The sequence below is a fragment of the Apteryx mantelli genome, chromosome 2 (genome assembly GCF_036417845.1).
Source record: "Apteryx mantelli isolate bAptMan1 chromosome 2, bAptMan1.hap1, whole genome shotgun sequence".
Lineage (NCBI taxonomy): Eukaryota > Metazoa > Chordata > Aves > Apterygiformes > Apterygidae > Apteryx > Apteryx mantelli.
This window is the reverse complement of record NC_089979.1, coordinates 900,629-920,322: the sequence shown is the minus strand read 5'-3', so window position 1 is coordinate 920,322 and position 19,694 is coordinate 900,629. Positions and strand designations below refer to the sequence as shown.

The 19,694-nt window shown below is 50.1% G+C and overlaps 2 protein-coding genes across 6 annotated transcripts in view; one reads left to right on the top strand and one right to left on the bottom strand.

The window, feature by feature from the left end:
• Window positions 1–10,369, bottom strand: part of HSF1 (heat shock transcription factor 1) — a 71,958-nt gene extending 61,589 nt beyond the window's left edge. For all 5 annotated transcript variants that reach the window (XM_067290064.1, XM_067290062.1, XM_067290063.1 and 2 more), the window contains exon 1: window positions 10,213–10,369. In XM_067290064.1, the coding sequence (XP_067146165.1) occupies window positions 10,213–10,338 (126 nt within the window). In that variant the 5' untranslated portion in view covers window positions 10,339–10,369. The remainder of the gene's footprint in view (window positions 1–10,212) is intronic.
• A 553-nt stretch (window positions 10,370–10,922) lies between these two features.
• Window positions 10,923–19,694, top strand: part of BOP1 (BOP1 ribosomal biogenesis factor) — a 68,241-nt gene continuing 59,469 nt past the window's right edge. Inside the window, exons 1-2 of the mRNA XM_067290060.1 lie at window positions 10,923–11,038; window positions 11,245–11,433. Of these exons, the coding sequence (XP_067146161.1) occupies window positions 11,030–11,038; window positions 11,245–11,433 (198 nt within the window). The 5' untranslated portion in view covers window positions 10,923–11,029. The remainder of the gene's footprint in view (window positions 11,039–11,244; window positions 11,434–19,694) is intronic.

The following is a 19,694-nucleotide window of genomic DNA, read 5'->3' as shown; positions in this document are numbered from 1 at the left end:
CAGTTAAAAGATACTGAACATCCCACCACAAAATTCCTGTCACATGCATAATATTGGTGGAATTAAGGTCACAGGTGCTGTTCAAGATTAGGCCTTTTTCTAGCCACTACAATGAAGCTAGCTATTAAACTTATTCATTAAAGAGTATTTTTAAATTTGTTTACAATAACACTGTTTCTTCATCTTATTGTACCCTAAAGTCTCTATTTCCAAAGTTTATCAATTTCCTTTTTGAAATACTGACACAAGAACGGGACACAGTATGCAGTAAAAGTCGCGATATTGCCACTGGACCCATTCTGCTCCGATATTCCAGAACACCACAGGCTCCCTCTACAAACACGTCCTCGTGGGAAGGAAAAGACAATGAGAAATCCTGCATCTGGAAGAGTCAATGGGGTGAAAGACAATCAGTTAGCATCCTGCTGTTCACCTGTGCATCACAAGACCAGAAGAGACCTTGTGGGGCACTGGGTCCAGGCTCCTGCTATTGCAGAGGGCTGCAGCACAACCACATTCATACATTTAAGCAAACTCCATCTTGAAGCTCTATTTTTGACATCATGAGACCTACTAGAATGCAGATCCAGAACTCTCCTTATGTTTTACTTACATTTTTAGTTGTGGTCAACTCATACCCGCATGATCCTGCTCATTAACTAGTGCCCTGCCATTTGGGCTTTCCATATTAGCCATACCCCCATCTTGGCCGTTGCTTGGCAGGGCTAAGAAAACATAACTCTTTCAGATCATGGTTTCGTGTTGCTAAACTCTGCATAAACGTATCACCTTAAGGAATTCAGGCACCACCACTGCTCATTCCTGACTCAAATGCAATGCTGCCAAAACCCAGCTGTGCCAACAAAACCATTGCTGGGGAGCACGCCGTGAACCGGAATAGGAAACTGAGCTCACAGACACACACATAAAAGCATAAAAGGAGGTTTCTGATTTTAAGCCAGAAAAGTACCCTGGTCAGGTTAATAAGAAAAGCCCACAAATAGTTGTTTCTAACTGATGAATTCCCAGAAGACAGCAAAAATAATTTTCTTGGACGACCTTGCATTTCATACCACTAAGGTCATACCATTTCTAATTGCATCTTTTTCAAGACTTACTCAAGTCTCCCCATAAGATAAGGCTCTGCGGTAATGATGCCTTCCTACTTTGTTCATTTCCCTTCATAAGCTGACTCTGTTTTTATGCCAACATCATCATCATTAAAAGAACGACAGAAGACAGATCCCAAGAACCTTGAGAAGCCCAGCTAGTAACTTCACCAATAACTTAATAAACGTATTTTCAAACAACACACTACCTCCCTTTTGCTGGTTCTTCACCCACTTCGCAGATCTGGTACTAAACCTTACCTCCTTGAGGTTAATACATTTTCTATGCAGCAGTTACTGAAGTCAGGCAGATTAGAGCTTCGAGCTAAGCAAAGGTATCCTGCAGTTTTATTTATAAAATATCTAGAAGGTAAAAGGAAGTCTACCCTGTGAAGTATAAATCGCAAATGAAAAACTAAGATAAAGAAGAAACTTCTGTGTGTATGAAGGAAATCAAAATTAGCATATGAAGAGTAAATCATTCACAAATGACACCTGGATCAAAATTTTCAGGAGACAATATTGCTGAATGAAAGCAACTGGACAGCAGCCCCCTACCAGCTCTGAATAATCTGTTAGTAGTCAAAGTGTGTGTGTCCAGATGTCATCTTCACTGACCAGCTCTGCTGGAAAAAACAGAAGACACTCTAGGGTTTTCAGAATAGTAGAAACGAAGAACAGCCACTCATTTTGCTTCCTCTTATGCAACACAGGGATCCTGCTGATGAAAAAAGTATATTTTCATAGACAATCCTTCCATATGTTTTTTTCTGCCTTCAAAGTTAGTCTTTATAACTGAAAGTGAAAACACCCTGTGCTTGAAGCAATGTCACAAGAACAAAAATCCTCTTGCACTAGATTAGGGCTAGGAAAAAGCAAGGAATAATCACTCCTTAGCAGAGCAAAATAGAAATTTTGCTTTAGCTGGGTTGAAAAAATTCCTCAGCCTCTGTAATCAGAAATGCTGAACAGGAGGACATTACAAATAGCAACGGTGGGTCCCTGCAGTAGGTTGTATTTATCCAGTAATTTATATAATTTACTATAGGATCTAACTAACAGGGTTAGATTTTAAGTTTCAGAGCTACCTGTTCAGATCAATTACCAAAGTAATTTGTTCGTGTTAATCATCGTCAGTTGGAATTAACATTTTAGTATTCCAGGGGCTCAGCACCGAGCACCCGAGCGTGGAGTTGGCAGCACTGTTCCTCTTTGGTGAATGAACTGCAGAAAACCAGGGGAAACTCAACATCTGCCAGGATAAAGTTTCTTCCAAGCTCTACATCAAACTGACCTGAAACCTGATTGCCTTAGCTGTTTTGATTAACAGCTGCGGCCAACATCACCGCACAAAACATAACATTTTAGTTTACACAATTTATCCAAGTCATTATCCTGCTCCCCGGAGCTTGCAGTTGAGCGAGGCACGAGGAGCTGATGTACTCCTCGCTGCCGAAGCCGGCCCGTCGCGCACGCCTGCCGTTCGCCCTTAGCCAGGAGCTGCTCTCCTTGGATCCCTCCACAAGCTGCCTTACCCCTAGGGGGGCAGAAAATTAGGGAAAGCAGGATAGTTTTCTGCTCCATTAGTGTGTTCAGGCAGTCCACGTAAGGATCTGACCAGAACCGGAGCCAGTGCAAGCAAGGGGACAGGATCCTGCAGCCAGAACAGAGCAGTCCGACCTCCTGCAGCAGAAGCGTGTGGTTCGATCAGTTCGGCTGCTGCCGGAGCCCCTGCCTCGGGCAAGGCAGAACAAGGGTTTAGGAAGAAAAGGAAACAGCCGGCACGAACCGAGCGGAGAGCAAGACCCCGCAGGCCTCCTGTGAGACAGCCTTCACCAGAAAAACATCACCATCCTGGAAAACTACCCCGTGAAGCAGTCCCAGGGCTCCTGTGTCACGCGGAAAGAGGACAAATAATATCACTTATATTCACAAAGATGGCAAATTCTTTAAACAGGGAAAAAGGCAGAGTCAAAAGAGAAACCTGAAAAACTAGGAAGGTTTCAAAGGACAGAGTTTCTGAATGTTCACCTTTGAAATGTTTCAATAGATTGCAAATTCAAAGCCAGTTGCAAGACGCATTTACAGAAGTTGCAGCTTTTTTGGCTACCGGCACTCTCGAGGAGTGCTCGAGAGCTTGAAGTAGAGGTTTTCCACTAAGTGCTTCCTCTTGAAGCTCTAATAAGCCTCTTTAAAATCGGGTCTACCTAACACCAGACTTTCATCTTGTGATTCCAGATGAACCTGTAGCTTGACTGAGATAAACAAACAAACCAACCCCTTTAAAGGCACACATTCTTGAGTTAAAATTCAACTGGAAATCCAGCACGTGATTATATCTGTCATTGCCCCTTAAATATGCGTTTCATTTTGATCAGCATGCTTACAGGAGTAAGTTTTATTTTGAATTTACATTCCAAACATAGCACTGGAAAATAAACAATTCCAACACTAAAGCTCTGAACAATGGTTGAATTTTAATTAAAAAAAAATCCTAATATCTTATTTAACAAGCCCTCAGCCTAAACTAGATCAACTCTTCCTTGCAAAACCATGAAAGCTGCTATTATCTATGCACGTGAGGGATTAAATATAAGATAGAACCTCACATTACCCTTGTTAACTGCTTAGCAGCTATAAAAACCTTCCTCTTCCCAATTCCTAGATTTTCCATTAATTTTCACAGATCATAAATTCTAAATCCTTATAAGCATGCTGGTATTGTAACTTCTTCTGCACCTTCCTCATTTCCAGCTGTGCGTTCAGGTTTTCCATTCAATATTTTGTCATTTGCTTCGGGATAACGCTGGTTTTGACAAAAGCATGAAAGCAAGCGTCCGCTCCTGCGCACGATGAGTTAAGCCTCCAGGAATCCAGCTGAGAAGCGCTCCGAAGGACCAAACCGGTGACAGACAGTTTCAGCAAAGAGTAATTTTCCGAGCGCAGGCAAGGACCTCAGCACTGACCTAAGGAGGACTGGCCTGGAATTTGGCAAGCTGTGCAGAAAGCGTGTGCATGTTTACAGGCAAAACAAGCTGCTGATGAGGTTATTTCATGCACTCTGCTCCCCTCCACTGTCCAAGAGCATTAACAGAGCCATTAGACTGAAACACAACGGTACGGAAACAGCATCTTATTCACCCTTTGCCGAAGATCAGTGTGCTGTGGGGGGTCTTGCCATTTTTCCGGTGGTTGCTTTCCAAGTCCGAGTCACCTCTCAAACAGTCCAGCTGCTTCTCTAGCTCTACGTCCCGGCCAGCCTCAGGCTCTCTTACGTGCCTGGTCCGGTCGGGACCGCGGCTGGGTGCTGTAGCACCCGTGGCCTTGCTGGCGCACCCCGGGGCTCGCCACATGGACGGAGACTGAACCCAGCCTTCAGCTGTAATAGAAACGGGCACATCAGCTTTGCCGGCAGCGGGGTGGCTTCATTTAGGTTGCTGATACAAGGACTAACGCTTAGGCTGCACAAGCCTAAGCTCAGCATAATCTAAATCTAAATCAAGACTCGGGCAAGGCTCTTAGAGCGGCTCTCTGGGTGGGATGTTGAATTCAGGGCTTCCTCCTAACTCCTTCCATCAGGAGCTTCAAGTGTCCCCAAGCCCTCCCTCCCCACCTCCCTCTTCTCCCTTTTCCCTGACTAAGGGAAAGGAGCCGAGAGCCCTGAGGCCGCCTCTCCTTCAGCACGAGCAACTGCCTCCGTCCGCCCCACGCAACAACAAAACGGCAACGGCTGGCTCCCCCGAGCCTTCTCCCCTTCCTCTAGCAGGGGCCGGCACGCTCCGAAGGCTCGACTTTGCAAGATGCAGGGCAAGCCGAAAACCAGCTAACAACTGCAGGGAAAGGGAGGCCTTGCTCCCTCCTGCCTCCCCCCCTTCCCCGTTGGCCCTTTTGCCAGTTTTAGTGCCTACTGGACCTCTCCGAACCAGTTCGGCTCTTCACTTGGCAAACCGCAGGTAGTTTTCCATCAGCTCAGTGAGCAGAAGCGGCTCAGCAGCGGGTTCAGCAATCACAGAAGCAGCTGAGCAGGACAACCAGGAGAGAGGGGAGAGCGTATGCCGCCCCACACGGCCCCCACCCGCTTGCACGTGCAAGCCATTCAAGGGGTGACACCGCTCATTAAAGGAGCACGAGCTGTATGGATCACCACCAAGAGAAAGGGGAGGCTCCAACCCTGCCCCCCTGAGCAGGCATCTGTCTGGCTCTTCGCCGAGCTGATGTAGCTTACGAGGTGCCAAAACTACCAGCAGATCCCCTGTATCCGGCTGCTGCAAGAGGAGCACAGCTACCGCGCAGATCTTCACCGTAAGGTGCATTTGCACACGTGGCCCTGCCAAACCGCCTGCTGACACTGAAGAGCGCCCTTGCCCTACCTGTGCTGGCACCAAAGCTCACCGAAGCCAGCCCAGGAAAGTAAAAGCAAGACACTTCTTCTGCCAGTTTGGTTCCCTGGTACAGCTCACTCTGGAGTCAGACGAGACTCAGAGGTGCCATAGGGGAGGTGGAGAACATCGGGTAACCAGCAGATAGGGCGAGGTGTCACATAACTGAGCCAAAGATGAAGCCAAGGAGCTATGCTGCCACCAAAGCAGGCAGAGCCTCCTTCCCCTGCCCCCCGGCTCTGACACTTGCCCGACCCCTTCGCAAGCAGTTCAGTCCACCAAGAACAGCACAAGTGCTAGAGCTAGCACACGGGAAGCAGGAGCAAAAGGTCTGGAATTAACCTAAGAACTGCCTGCCAAGTCAGAGCAAAGGTCTAGCTAAGTCCAGCAGCCTGCGTGACAGCAGCCGACACAAGCTGCCTACGAAGGAACTTCTCCAAGAACAGAGCAAATGCAATGCTGCTTCTTCAGAGCATCTCCCAGCCTCCAGAGATTCACAAGCCGTCCAGCTTCCAACTAACTCAATTTAAACAGACAGCTGCTGCCAGCAGAGGTTGTCCCTTTCTCCCGCCCGTCCCCAGGTACACTTTCCAATTATTGCCTTTGAATCAAATCTAGCAGTCACATGGCAGCAGAACGAGTCAATTCAGCTCACCGGTTGAACGGAAAAATAGCCAGGGGGAAAAAAAAAAATCCGGAAGACAAAAAGCTGAATCAGCTCACCTGAGGCCCCACGATCACTAGGGCAGAAGCGAAGAGGAAGGTATGAAGAGGCCTGCGCTCTTCAGCAGCGGTTAACTCAGTCCAGACAAGCGTACGCCTTCAAATGATACTGCAGTCTAGAGTAGTGACTGAGGCAAATAACACCACAGATAGACTAGTCTGCCATTAATCATACTATCTGTCTCCTAAACACATTTCAGCTCAGTTCTTTCAGCAGACAGCCAACTTAAATCTGCTGTAGAGTTAAGACCTGCTGTCTCGCGTCAGACCATGGTCCAGAGAGAAGAGATACTACGGCACACGTTCAGGGAAAAGTATAAGGAAGACGGAACATAATCTTTCCCTAACAAACTTTTACCACATCCAGCAAATAGCAGTGTTAGGACTTTTGAGGGCGGAAATTATACCCAGACATTGTGTTTAATAAGAAAAGAATCCATCCTCCTTGAACTCTTTTCAAATTCTTTTATGGTTTTGGCCCACACATCATCATCATTGTGGGAATAGACTATATATTCTAATTGTGAGCTACGTTAAGAGATAACCTGCCTTCTCTTTTAAACTTTCTACCCAATAATTCAGCTGGGTGCAATCTAACCCCTATATTTGAGGAACACTGACTAATTTAAAATAACAGGGAAAATGCATTTATCTCTGTATGCATTTCAGAACATAGAGCTCAACAGCCTGTGTGTGAGGCCAAGAGGAGACGCTCTGGTAGAAGCATATGAACAGAGCAAGCATATTGTGGCACTTCCCCCGAACGCTTTCAGCCTCTAGCGATTTGCAAATCATAGAGTCTCTGAATTAAAAGGGGTTATGTTACACTTGAAAAGAGTGTGGGATTTATGGATGATGTTGGGCAGAAACCAGCCCATAACAGAATCTGATGCTGAGAACATGCTAAACGACTAAAAGCCGTCCTGCCTTTCAGACCTGCAGTGACTACGCAGGGGGGAACATTTGGAAATCTCGCATTATCTGTAGAGAGGTTTCAAAGATGAGAAAGTTACAAAAAATGTGTGTCAGGGAATCATAACAAATGTAAATTTGAAGACCTTACCTTCAAAGCAGTAAAATTAAAAGTTTTATATATATATATATATATATATATATAAAATAAAAGAACTGTATTCTGTTTCTTTAACCCTCCCCTTATGTTGATTTTCCTGCTTTCTACTGAGATGATTTCTTCTCACAAACACATAAAAGATGTCTCTCCTCATTGCAAGTACTTCAAGATTCATGTTCCTGAACTCCTGGAGCTTGTTTCTTCCACTCATCAGTAGAGGAAATTAAAAGAAAGAAAGCAAATATGGATAATAAAAAGAGAAAAGGTACAAAATAAAGGAAGAGAGGAAAAAAGAAAAAGAGAACAGAATGAGCAATAAAGCAAGCAACATGGGTGTGAAGGAAAGATTCATTTTCTACTCCCTCCCCCTCCTACCAAAGCAAAATTAGTTTTTCACTGATACTAAAAGGCTCAGTTCTCAGGCGACCTCAGTGTAGATTTTCCAAAGCTCTTTCCTCCTCCAGCCAACATCCTGCACCTGTGAGACAGTTCATGAATAATCAGCTACGTTGTTTTTGTATCACACTGTTTGCATTAAAAAAAGGAAAGAAAAAGGAAAAGAGAGCTACTTAGGGGAGGAGCCCTGTCTTTCTCCAGGTTTTCACACAGTGGATGCTTTGCACAGATTTCATCATCAGCTCATAAACTATTTACTTTCAACACCGTGAATAACAAGGAGCTCAGATGCCAGACACGCTCACTCCGCAAAAGCAAAAGCACGCTTCTGAAGTGAAGATTTTCAGGATCTGAGACCTTTATGATAAGTTTTAGAGTTGTATCCAGACATGGCCTCCTTCGCTCTTGTCCACACCTGTAAGATTCATCCAGTTATGAAGCATATAAAAAAAGGCTAAAAATCTATTTACAAGTCTAGCAAAGTTGCTTTGGAGTTCGTCTCTAGGCTGAAAACAGGGCTCCACACCACGAGTGAGCTATTGTATCGCTTTTCATTAGCACTTACCCCACAGTAAACGTGGAATAGTTTATCACTCAGTGTGCAAATCAGAATATTGCACATTTAACACAGGACAGGAACACGTACCTGGACAGTTACTATGAAATAATCATTACCTAGGACTCTGCTTCACAAGATGAAAACAACAGTTTATGAAAGTCTCTTCCTCACCTTTTCATTCCCACATCCTAGGAACAGCTTACTTGTCCCCTAGGCGGGCTAATATAACTTTGTGTAATCCTGTCATAAATTGAAATGGTCCAGATTACAAATAACCCCAAAGAAGAGGAAGCAGCAAACTGTGCCATAGGGATGGAAGCGAGCAGTCAGGAAATCCTCTGTCCAGCCTCAACACCAACAAACACTACATATTTCAACAAACTCTTGAGTTTTAGAATTGCATCACCTGTACCATTCATCTCCTCCTTCCCTCTCCACCCAGGACACTTGTGAAAATCTTTCGGACCAGGAAAAATTTAAAGATGCAACCATCTTTGTTTACCTGTCAACCCAAGCAAAGCACATGACTCCTATTTACAAAAGCATGCTGATTTCCAGCCCCAGTTCACTTAAACACTGTCCAAGTAGCCTAGGCGAATCTGTCTGCATGTAAACAGAGGCCCAAAGTTTGCACAGTATCTCCAAGCAACCTCCTCCACCCACAGCTAAGACTAAGGCGACTGAATCTCCCACTGCAGCTCCCAAACGCAAGGGAACAGGGCAATGTTGTTCACCACCCTACCCGTAAATGCAATTTCTCATGGTTACTGTTTCAGCAACACGGTAATGATCATAAACTCATTACACGCAAGGCATTAGCCTCTGTTTGCTCCAGTGACAAGACAAGGCATTTGTTTACGGGCAGTGACTTGCATAGCTAAGGAGCAATGCAATATCTGTGGAAAACACACAGTGCAGGTCTTTCATCTTGTTACCACCACACTGAGTCAGATAAGCAGACTGAAGCTGGTAGAGAGCAGCTATGAGCAAGGGTTTTAAAAAAAAAAAAAAACATTCCCAGCATATATTAGCTTTTATTTTGGTCCTTATCTTTCATGTTTTGTTATCTTTAACAACAGTTCCAACTGTTGTCGCTCCTCACTTCCATCCAAGGGGAAACCTGGGTATGACAACCTTTTCACTCCTACCAGGATTAGTGCATTTCTCTTCCCTCATCGGTTCTGGTAGCAAGTATCTGATCTGGAGTCAGGACAAGAAGGTGGTACGGGAGTCTGTTAACAGACCACAGCACACAGTAATTGAGCATTCATAAGAGTGTAATTCCCACTGAACTGTCTGGTCTGTCGATTTAAGACCCAAACACTAAGGAAGCTTTTCATTTTGATTTCAGCTAAACACTGTGAACCTAACAGCCTCCAAAAGGCTGCTTACAGAATATGCTTTCAGATAAAAGTTAAACTTCCACAAGTGGCTAAAAAAGATGAAAAAGGAAGCTTGTGGGACTGGCACAACCGCAAATCAGGCCAGCTTTTTTTTTTATAAACACACCAGAAGAGCAGCACGTGCCCAGCACAGGGCAAAGGCTAGAAAGGTTTGCCCGCACGCGGGCTATGCCGCTGCAAGTTATAATGACACGGCTAAAAGCCGTACGCAGCGTTCCCTGCCGCGGGAACAGTTAGACGAGCACCTGGACACTGCCTTTCCCTTAAGTACAGGGGAGAGCTCGTTTCCCCGTGAGGTATTGCTCAGGTAATGAGGTTCACGGGCTGCATAACCACCGGGGGGGGGGGAAGGCCTATAATTAGGCAAGCGCTGCTCTCGGAGAGCCGTAGGAACCTGCTCCGACGATGGGACACACCGAAGCCCAGGCCCGGGGCTGGGGAAATCGCACCGGAGCCCGGGGAAAGGCCTGGGCCGAGGTCCCAGGGCTCGGCTCCCGGGAGCGGGCAGACGCCCGCTGCCGGGAGCGAGCCCCGGGGCCTCGGCCGCGTCGTCCCCTCAACCGGGACTCACCGGGCTCCAGCAGATGAGCGAGTCGGTGTCGGGATCCTCCACCAGGGTCCACAGCTTGGTGAGGAAGGCGGGCACGTTGCTGCCGCCGGGGCCGGCGCCCACCGCCGCCGCGCCGGGCCCCTCCATGGCGGCCGCGGCTGCAGGCCCCGGGGCAGGCCGCGGCGCGCCGGCGCGCCCCCCTCCCTCCTCCCCCGCCGCGGGGAGCCGCCGGCGGGCGGGCGGCGCCGAGGCGGGCGGACGGCGCGGGGCTTAGTGCCGCCGGCGGCCGCCGCGGCGGGGCCCGGCCGCTGCCTGCGCACTGCAACCCCCCGGGCCCAGCATGGCCGCCGCCATGTTGGGACGCCTCCGAGACAAGCCCCCCGCGCGCCACCGCCGCGCGCATGCGCGGCACCGCCCCGCCCCGCCGCGCATGGGAAGGGCGGGCACGCCCCCCCGCCCTCCGCGCCGCCGCCACCGCGCATGCGCCGCCTCGCTGACCCCCCCCGCGCGTCAGCCCTTCCGTGCGCATGCGCGCCGCCCGGCGGAGCGGGGAGCCACACGTGGGCTAGGGCGCATGCGCGCACGGCGGGTTTCCCCTCTCACCTTTGACCCCGCGCTCTTCTTTTTTTTTTTTTTTTTTTTTTTTTTTTTTTTTTTTTTCCCTTTTTCCACGAGAACGGCTGTATTCGCCCCTCCTCCCTCCCGGAGCGGCGCGGTGCATGCCGCCGGCGAGGCGGAAGCGGAAGACGAATGAGAAAATAAGGGGGCGGGGCGCCGTGACCTCTGACCCGCGCGCACGTGGCCGGCGGCGGCGCACGCGGAGCGGCGGGAAGGAGCCATGGAGCAGGTCGGGGCGCGCGCCGCGGGGGGGGGTGGGGTGGGGTGTCACCATGGTTACGGGGGGGCGTCACCATGGTTACGGGGCGGCGGCTGCTAGGGCCCCGCCGGGGGCTGCGCGGCCCCGGTGTCGCCGCCCGAGGCCTGCGGGGGTCCCCGGAGCGGGCCGGGCCGAGCCGAGCCCCGGTGTGATGCGGCCCCGCTCTTGCCTTGCAGCGGCCTCTTCCCGGTGCGGCGGCGGCGGCGCCGGAGCCGGAGGAGCCGGGCACGGAAAGCGACGACCTGACAGACAGCGAGGAGAGCGTCTACTCCGGCCTGGAGGACTCGGGCAGTGACAGCAGTACCGAGGAGGAGGAGGAGGAGGAGGAAGAGGAGCCGAAGGACAGTCCGCCCTCGCAGGCGCACGTAAGGCCCACGGCGCGGAGCTCCGGCGCCCGCGTTCCCCAGGCCGCCGAGGAAAAGCGGAGTGCGGTCGGGGCCCGTGAGCCGTGAGGGGGCTCCTGCAAAGGGGAGCCTTGCTCTCAGGAGAGCGCTCGGGGCGCCGGTGGGCTTTTTGATGCCCAAGCAGGCGGTAGGGTGGGGGTACGCGGCTGGATCGGCACCAGCAGCCTGGCCGAGCTGCAGGCCGAGGAGAGCAGCCCTGACTCCTTGGGGTTTGGGGCCAGATTCCTTCCCGCGCCTGGTGCCTGCTCTTGGTCAGCTGTGTCTGAAAACGTAGCGTCAGTGAAGGAGCAACCCTATGCATGCAGGCTTAGGTGAGGCATATGCATCCCGGTTTGCATTCTGGGATGAGAAGCAGCCTAGAGGGCTGTGCTGCTGCTTGTTTGCTGGTAGCAAAAGGGGTTTTTTGCCTCTGCATTTCTGGAGTCTGTACTAGCGGTGAAACTTCTCCTATCAATACTAGCTTTTTTAAAAAAAAAAAAATCCTGTAAAGACATAACCTTACTTCTGTTTCAGAAAACATAGGCAGAAAGATTGGTGGGAAAATTAACACTCTAATTCGTCTTGAGATATTAATGTATATTAACATTACTTAGGGTACTCCAGCCTCCTTTGCCCTGGGTCATGCTCCAAGCTTGTGAACAAGAAGTGCCTTATTATTATCCTGGTTATCTAGATCTGTGTTTTTATTAGTTTGGACAATGTGTAGAAGCTTTACCAAGGTCTGGAGTAGAAACTGAGTAGAAATTTGCTCTAATAACCTGTTTAGGAATTTTGTAGCGGCGCCTTAGGCTGCAGTTTGATATTCAGCAGCAATGCTGCTAGAGCTGTCTCCATCTACAGCTGCTTGCTCCCACTCTGACACCACCGTCTTTGTTGCACTTGAACAGCTGTTTATGAATCCACTTAGTGGTCAGGCAGCTGATCCAGCCCAGAAATAGCGCAGCAGAATTGGGGCTTTTTTGTTGTTTTGTTTTGCTTTTCGGAGCAATTGGTCCCCTGAACTGCACAGGCTTTTCTGTTGGTGGTGGTGGTTATTTTCCTTGGCGTTAGCGCTCTGATCCGTTTTGCCATGTGGCCACGTAAACGGCTGTAAAAGCACAGCAGAGAGTGTTACGCAGGGACAAGGATGTGTAGGACAATCGCTTAAGCCAGGACTTTTGCCAGTGCGTCGTGTGTCCGTCTGTCTGTGCTCTTATTGTGTGAGAGCTGAGGCTAGTTCTCAGGCACCATCCCTTCCACCCCTCCCAGTTCTTCCGCCTTTTACTCCCTATCCAGCTGTGTGCAGTACTACAGGCCCATCAGCAAATCTCTGCAGGCATTGGGATCCGTCACCGTCTTGTTGCAACCCAGGTCAAGCTAAGCATGGGGGTGAGTGCTCCGCACTGAAATACCGGGCGCTTTCTATAGCTGGCACCGCCTATAAAAGAGTTACAGTAGTAACAGCAGAGTCCGACTAGGTCAGAGGAAGTTTGATCCGAATGCAGATCGCCCTTACTGTGGGCAAGGCCATGGGCAATACGTCCTTTGGCCTTGCTGCTGCTTTGGGCAGGCATAGCCTGATGGTTTTGTACCACACCTCTCGGAAGTCTGATTCCCCACTTCTTTTGTAGTGCTTCTTGCTTTGCCTTCTGCCTTTAGGATCTCCACTGTACAAGGGGAACAGCATCTTAGCACGTGGACCTGAGATGGTGTCGTTCCTGCCACGTGAGAGCCGTGTGTGTGGCTGGCAGCTTGTGAAGAGAGTTATCTAACACGGTCAGTAGTTCTTCTGAATGTCAGAGACAAAACAGTGGCCTTAATTGGAAAGTGGTATCTGAAGGGTTTTCACATGGGCAAAAGACATCGAACGTGTCAGACTTGGCCAGGAATACATTTACCTTTTGTTTCTGTTTGGAAAAAAAATGCTCCTTGCAAGGGCATCACTTTTCCCATGCAGAGTTAAACAGAAGTTTGCTCTCTTCAGATCGTTTTCTTCTCTGGGGTCTTGCAATGAAGTAAATCTACTGTCTGTGCCTTTGTTGCATTGAAAGTGCCGGGTAGTTAGGGAGAGTAGAGCTAAATTGCTCAGCAGGAATTTCCCCAGGAGCCGGCTTCCTTAAGTCACCTTGAGTCTTTCCTTGGTCACTGCTCTGCACAGTGCCCTGCTTTCACTCGCAGCTTTGGGCTGTGCTCACTGTTCCATGGGTGGGAAACTTTGAGAAGAAAAGTACAGAGTGGACATGCGGAGTCTGAGGAAGGAATGCTCTTATGACAGCTCTGACTCAGCTGGGTCTTTCTTCAGGGCACTAAGTTGTCCTCCCTTGCTGGGGAGAATCGCAGCAGAGATGGCAGACGCACAGTGCTCTTGCCCCAGTGCTGTTCTACTGTCACGTTTAATGGATTTATGGCGTCTGGCCAGGAACGAAGAGCGCTAGCTTCTGCTTAGAAAATATTTCACTTGCTCGTGCAGGAGAACTGTTTATTTGCCTTGGCTAGATATGTTTAATTTTGAATGAGATTTCTCAAATCCTGGTCTCTTCCAACACAGAAGGAGTTGTCTATAGTGTCAGCTGAGTGTTGCAGGTGCGGTAGTTCATGACAGTGGCTCACTTGCATGGTCAGTGGTGAGTGTTCAGCATGATCTATTCGGAGCTGAATTCTGCACGCAGGTCTGGTGTTGCTGGTGCAGGTGGACTTGGTGAGACCTTCTCATTCGATGGTTGGTTGGCCTGCCTTTCTGGAAGGGCCGCGTCCTGCTCCAGGCCAAGCAGCGCCAGCAGTTTCCAAGCCTGAGCTTGTTGGAAGCTTAGTCCTGCAGGCTGCAGGTGTATCCCGCCTGGCCTCAAGTGCTCTCAGGTGCTGCTGGGCAGTTCGGTGGCTGGTGGCATGGGGAGGGCTGTCCTGTGGCAGAGCATCCACTTGGCCTGCTGAGATGAACGGGCCCGAGCGTTTCTGATCAGGTTTTTGAAGGCTTCTCCCGGATCTTTCTGGTTTGCTGCAATCTCTCTCTCTCTCCTGTCCTGCATCTCATGACCTCGCTTCTCTGGCCCAACACAGAAGCTTCCCGTTCAGTTTTCTTTTTCCTGCTGTGATTGACAGTGAATGTTACAGCGGAAACATGGCCATGATTTTTTGGAACAGATGCAAAAGAACGCTAGAAACTGTTTTCCTCCTTTGTTTGGAAAGCTCAGAACATCTAGAACTAGAATTTGGTGACTAAGTCCTTAGTGCATGAAAAGACCGAAAATAGATTTAATCCACCATAAGCAGCAGTTGGTCTCAGTTCCATGCCAATGCACTTTCTCAGTAAACAGACCTATGGTGACGAAGACCCTTCTGAAACCCAGAAAAAGGTTTAGCAATACCAAGCAGCACGCACCAGCATTCTGCACAGAGAAATCTTTCTTAATCGTGGACTTTTAAAACGTTTGATTTGTTTTCTGTTTGTCTGCTCAGTGGTAGGCAAATCTGCTTTATTAGCACTTAGTAAATTTGTTAAAATTTGTTAAAAGGCAACCTAAAATTCTTCCTGATGTTGGTATTGATGGCAAAACTTGCTGGGAAGATAATTTTTTGTTGCCTTTACAAGGTAAAAGGACCAATTACGGGCGCCTCTGGCTGGTGTCTAAGGGGTCGTCGAACGTAGGAGCTGCTGTTAGCGTGACGGATAAGAAACAAGCTCACCGTGAGGGGTGAGTTACCTTGCTGCGGTCTCCTCTTTGCCTGAAGGGCAACGGGTGGACCGGCCGTGAGGCCTCTCCCTCGTTCGCGCTGCTATCCGTGATATTGGCTTATACCGGCTCTCTTCGTTGTGCGGCCCCCGACCCTGCCTGTGTGCAGACTGGGGCCCCCTCTGCCCCCAGGTCCAGCATCCGCGTTTTTGGGGGGTTGTTTAGTCCACTGTCCTGTAAGAGAGCGGTGTGCTTGCTGCTTGTTGGTTTAGCCCGCGTCAAACCCTCAACAGTTCTCGAATGACACCAAACAGGTTTTATTGTGGCGAAGCAGAAGTGTCAGACTCTTAGTTGCAGGAAACAGAAATGGAGAAGAAAAGCGCTCCGAAAGGAAACGCAGGCCCTGGAGCATTCTTGATGTTGGTCTCTTGCTTTGGCTGTTGCTTAGGATTTCCTCCAAGCTGTGTCCTCTGCAGGAGAGCAGGGGAGGCTGCTGCACACGGCTGTGCCCCTCAAGTGCTCAGGGGAGACCTTACAGGGATTTAATCGTGGTAAGAGAGGAAATGTTTTAACTCGCACGTTGGGTCAAGCGTGCCGTCCCTCAGAAGGGGACTTGTTTCTACTCCTTTGGGGGGGTTTTAACACTTGCCCTGAAAGTTTATAGTCAGTTCTTGCGATGTCTTTTTTGCTTGGTAGGTTTGTGTGTTGACTTGGGCACTTGCGAGAGTGTTGCTGAATGGAAATTTGAAGCCCGTTGGAGGATAGATACCTCTGAGTGACAGGATTCTGGAATGTCTGTCTCTTCTGCCTTTGTTTAGCTCTTTCTCGGAAACTTAATTGAATTTTAGCCATAAGCTTGCAATCCGTTGCAGCTCTCACAGCATTCATTTCTTACAGCGTAGCACTATTACGGACGTGATGTGCAAGTGCCAAAAGCAGCTGTCAGCCTTAACGCAGAGCTGCCTTTATTAAGTGTGGCGGTGACAACCCCCAGGTCTTTCTGCTCCTTGGAGTTAGGTAATAAAGTGCAAATGCAGCGAGTGGACCCTCCCTGGCAGCTTCTCTGAAGCTGCGTTTTCGCAGTCAGCTAAACTTCTCTGAAAGCTGCCAGAGCAGGGATGTTTCCCATCCCCAGTCTTGTCCACTCCCTTCTGGTTCTGCTGTGTCTCAGAAGATGCTTCCTTGGGCCAGGTCACCTCGTTAAAGTGGCAGAGAGCTGTCTCTTCTTTTGCTGACTTGCTTTTCTCTTCCGCGAGGTGAGTGAGTTGAGTCAGTCCCCAGGGGAGTCTGGCAGGAGCAGAGCTGGCCCGCAGCAAACGGCAAGAGAAGGGTCGGAGGGCGAAGACAGCGTGGTCTCCTTTCGACAGTGATGGTGTTAGATCTGCTCGCCCTGTCTCGGAGATCCAGGCCTGTTTTTTTTACAGTTCTCTTGCGTGTTTTGCTGCACATGCTAATTCGAGCTCAGGCAAACATCTTGCTGTCCCTCTTCTTCAAAGCTGGAAAACTCATTCCATCTCACAGGAATTACTTTGGAACTTCATTTAAACATCTGACCTCCCGGCTGATGCCAGTTTGCTCCAACATCACTTGTGCCTTACTGGCAGTGTGGACATCTGACCTGGTGCCTGCAAAGCCTCGTGCTCGTCCTGATCGGATTTTCAGCCTTGTGTTACAGAAGACTTTGCTCTTTGGGAATTGGCCTGTGACTGGGCACATCAGTCAGGTCAGGCTCTGGAGCGCTTTCTAAGGGATTTATGCGTGTTCTTGGTCCCTCTCGTATCCAGTATCTTCTAGGTGTCTAGCAAGTTAAGCTCAGGGAGGATTCCCAAGCTGCTTCTTCCCAAGGCTTCTGGACTAAGTGTGGGAGAGCCACGTGCATCAGTTAAATGCGTACAGCACTTGGGAATCAAGAGGAGGGATTCCTGCTTTGCCAGAGAAATGCGAGGAGCATCAGGGAGCTAGTGGGGAAGGATGGGGTGTGGATGGGAGGAGGGGAAGGGAGGCCTACGGATGTTCTGGGATTACTTTGGGGTTTCCCGCTGAGAGACCAGACAGCGAGGAGCCTTGCTCTTTCAGGTTGCCAAAGCTTTTGTATAGATTCAGCATCACAGTCCTTGCGGAGGCCTGTCTAGGGCTCCCAGAAAGAACTTGGAGCTGTGACCCACAGGCGGAGAGGACACTGCTGAGGTTGCGCCTCGCAGCGAAGGGTTGTGGCACCCTTCTGCCGGCTGACTCCATTAATCTTGATCCCTCACTGCTTCTGCAAACCTTAGTGCCGCCTATTCTCTAGGTGAGAGGAGGGGGTTTGGAGGGTGCTGTGGACTCAAACACCAAGCTGATGCTCTTCTGTTATTCTCAGTCTGCTCTTCTTTCCTTCTCCATCAGCGCAAGCAGTGGCTCTCGGCAAGGGAAGAACCCGTCAGATTCAGGGTGCGTGTTACCGCTTTCTGAAAATATTGATGCTTGAGCTACTTTTGCAGAGGTTTGTATTTTTATCTTGTGAGGTTCCCGTTTAGTGCCTGACCAGACCAGAGAAGTAAAGGGAAGACTGAAGGCTCTTGGGACAATGAAGTACAAACCGCTTTAGGATGTGCTAGTCTCTGTGCAGAATCCAAGCGTAAATGATAGTGGGATGACGAGGTTGCTTTCCAGACCCGTGTTCCTTCCTGGGCCTGAGTGGTTATCTGCAGCTGTCTCCAGGAGGATGCTTTTAGGGAGCTGCGGTTTAAGTAGTCTTGTCTTTGGAGCTTTAAAAATCCTGCAGGGTAATAAAGGCAGCCTCTCTGGAGGACGGGAGATTATGAGAGAGGTACTGAACTGTGAGCCAGTGCTGGAACCTCAGCCCATGGAGAAGTGTTAATCCAGTCTGAGCAACAAGGTGCTGAACTGAGTTGTGCTGTCCCAGCTCCCTTTGGGATCCAGGAGCAAAAAAGGCCACTGCTTCCACCACCTGCCTGTCAGCAGATTGCAAAGCCCCGTTCTTAGTGCCTCTCTAGCTCACGGGGCTGTGTAAATATTAGGCTGTCCTTGTCGGATTAAATTTCCTCTTAATGACTTCCAGCGTTCTGACAAGCTGTGCTTTCTTCCTTGGCAGCCCCTGGGCTGCGCTGAGCTGTCCGATTCTGCTCTCGGAGGCCCTGGGGAGAAGCCTGGTGGCCTGCACTTGAAGGCCAGGCTGAAATGTTGATTTGCTGCTTTTATAATCCAGGAAGCCAGTTCGGTGCTGCTGCGTCAAAGAGTCGCTGCTGTGGCACAGAGCGCCTGAAATAAGTCTGTCCTGTGCTGGGTGTAGGCAGGAGGGAGGCACTGTCCCGAGACAGCGACAAGCCGCTTAACTCTTCCCTTCCTGCGCTGCGCCTGGGACCTCGTCTTCCTCCGCGTACCCGCTGGCAGTCCATCCAGCTGCAGCCTCGCGCAGCTTGGAGCGTCCTCGCGGGGCACAGGGTTGCAGTAGCAAAACCAGCTCCTCTCTGCTTCTCCAGCAGAGCCTGTCGGTGACCCTGCACTAAATTCCCTTCTTAACGGCTCCGTGCTGCCTTCGGGTCGGCGCCACGCAGCCACAGCTGCAGGATCCCAACTGTTTGGTCTCAAGCTATTTCTCTTCAGCAGTATGTGAAAGAGTGCGTTTTGGGAGGGTGGGAGGGGGAATGGATAGAGGAGCTGCTTTGTCCCGTTCTCATCTCTAGCCCTGTATCTCCTTTTGCTCTTCCCCGTTGGGTTAATTTGTACTTGCATTTGCCTCGCCAATCTTAAATAGAAAAGCATCTGTTTGTTGTTGCTGTGGCCTGATTTCTGCAGAGCCTTCTTGCCTGTTGGCCTGTGGGAGACGTTTCTAGCAGTCACGGAAAGGAAGGAACCTGCTGTTCATGCTAGCAGTAGTTCAGGGCGTCAGTGGAAATGCTTCTTGGTGCCCACCGTGTCCACGGTGCCTGACTCAGTCACTGTGCCAGGAGAGCTGTAGGATCTCAGCATCCTCTGCCGTTTGCACTGATTCCTGCCCCAGCCCTGCGCCAGTGTTACCCGGTGAGCGGGGATTCCCTCTTGCACTCTTGAGCTCCCCTTCTGTCGCATGCACGTGGCTGTTTTTTGGAACAGCAGCCCTGCTGTCTACTGCTCAGGTTGCCTGCTTTGAGCAGCCCTCTCCAGGGGCAGAGATCCGGTTTGCTCGGACCTCTCCTTTGGTGCCTGGATGCCAGCACGGCCCTCGCTAGAGGGGAGTTTCGGGTAAATGCCGTGGCCTTCTCTGGTTATTTTCCCGTTAGCTCGTGGGCCTGCAGGCATCGCTCTGCTGGAGTGGACTTGGGGGTTCTCGTGCAGAGCGTTTGTCAGCTAGAGCCCCCGTGCAGCTCGCTGTGGTCGGGTGCGAGTCTAGGTCAGCGCGCGCGGCCCCGTGCTCTCAGGGGTGACAAGCCAGCTTTCAGACACGCCGCGCTACTCCTTCTGCCCAAGAGCTCTGCAAAAGAAACCTGAAGCAGTGAACAGCAAACCTGCTGGGTTTGCCTGGGACTCTGGCAAGCTGTCTGTGTCTTCGAGACTTGTTAGTTCTTGAACCTGGCGCGTGAGTGAGACAGA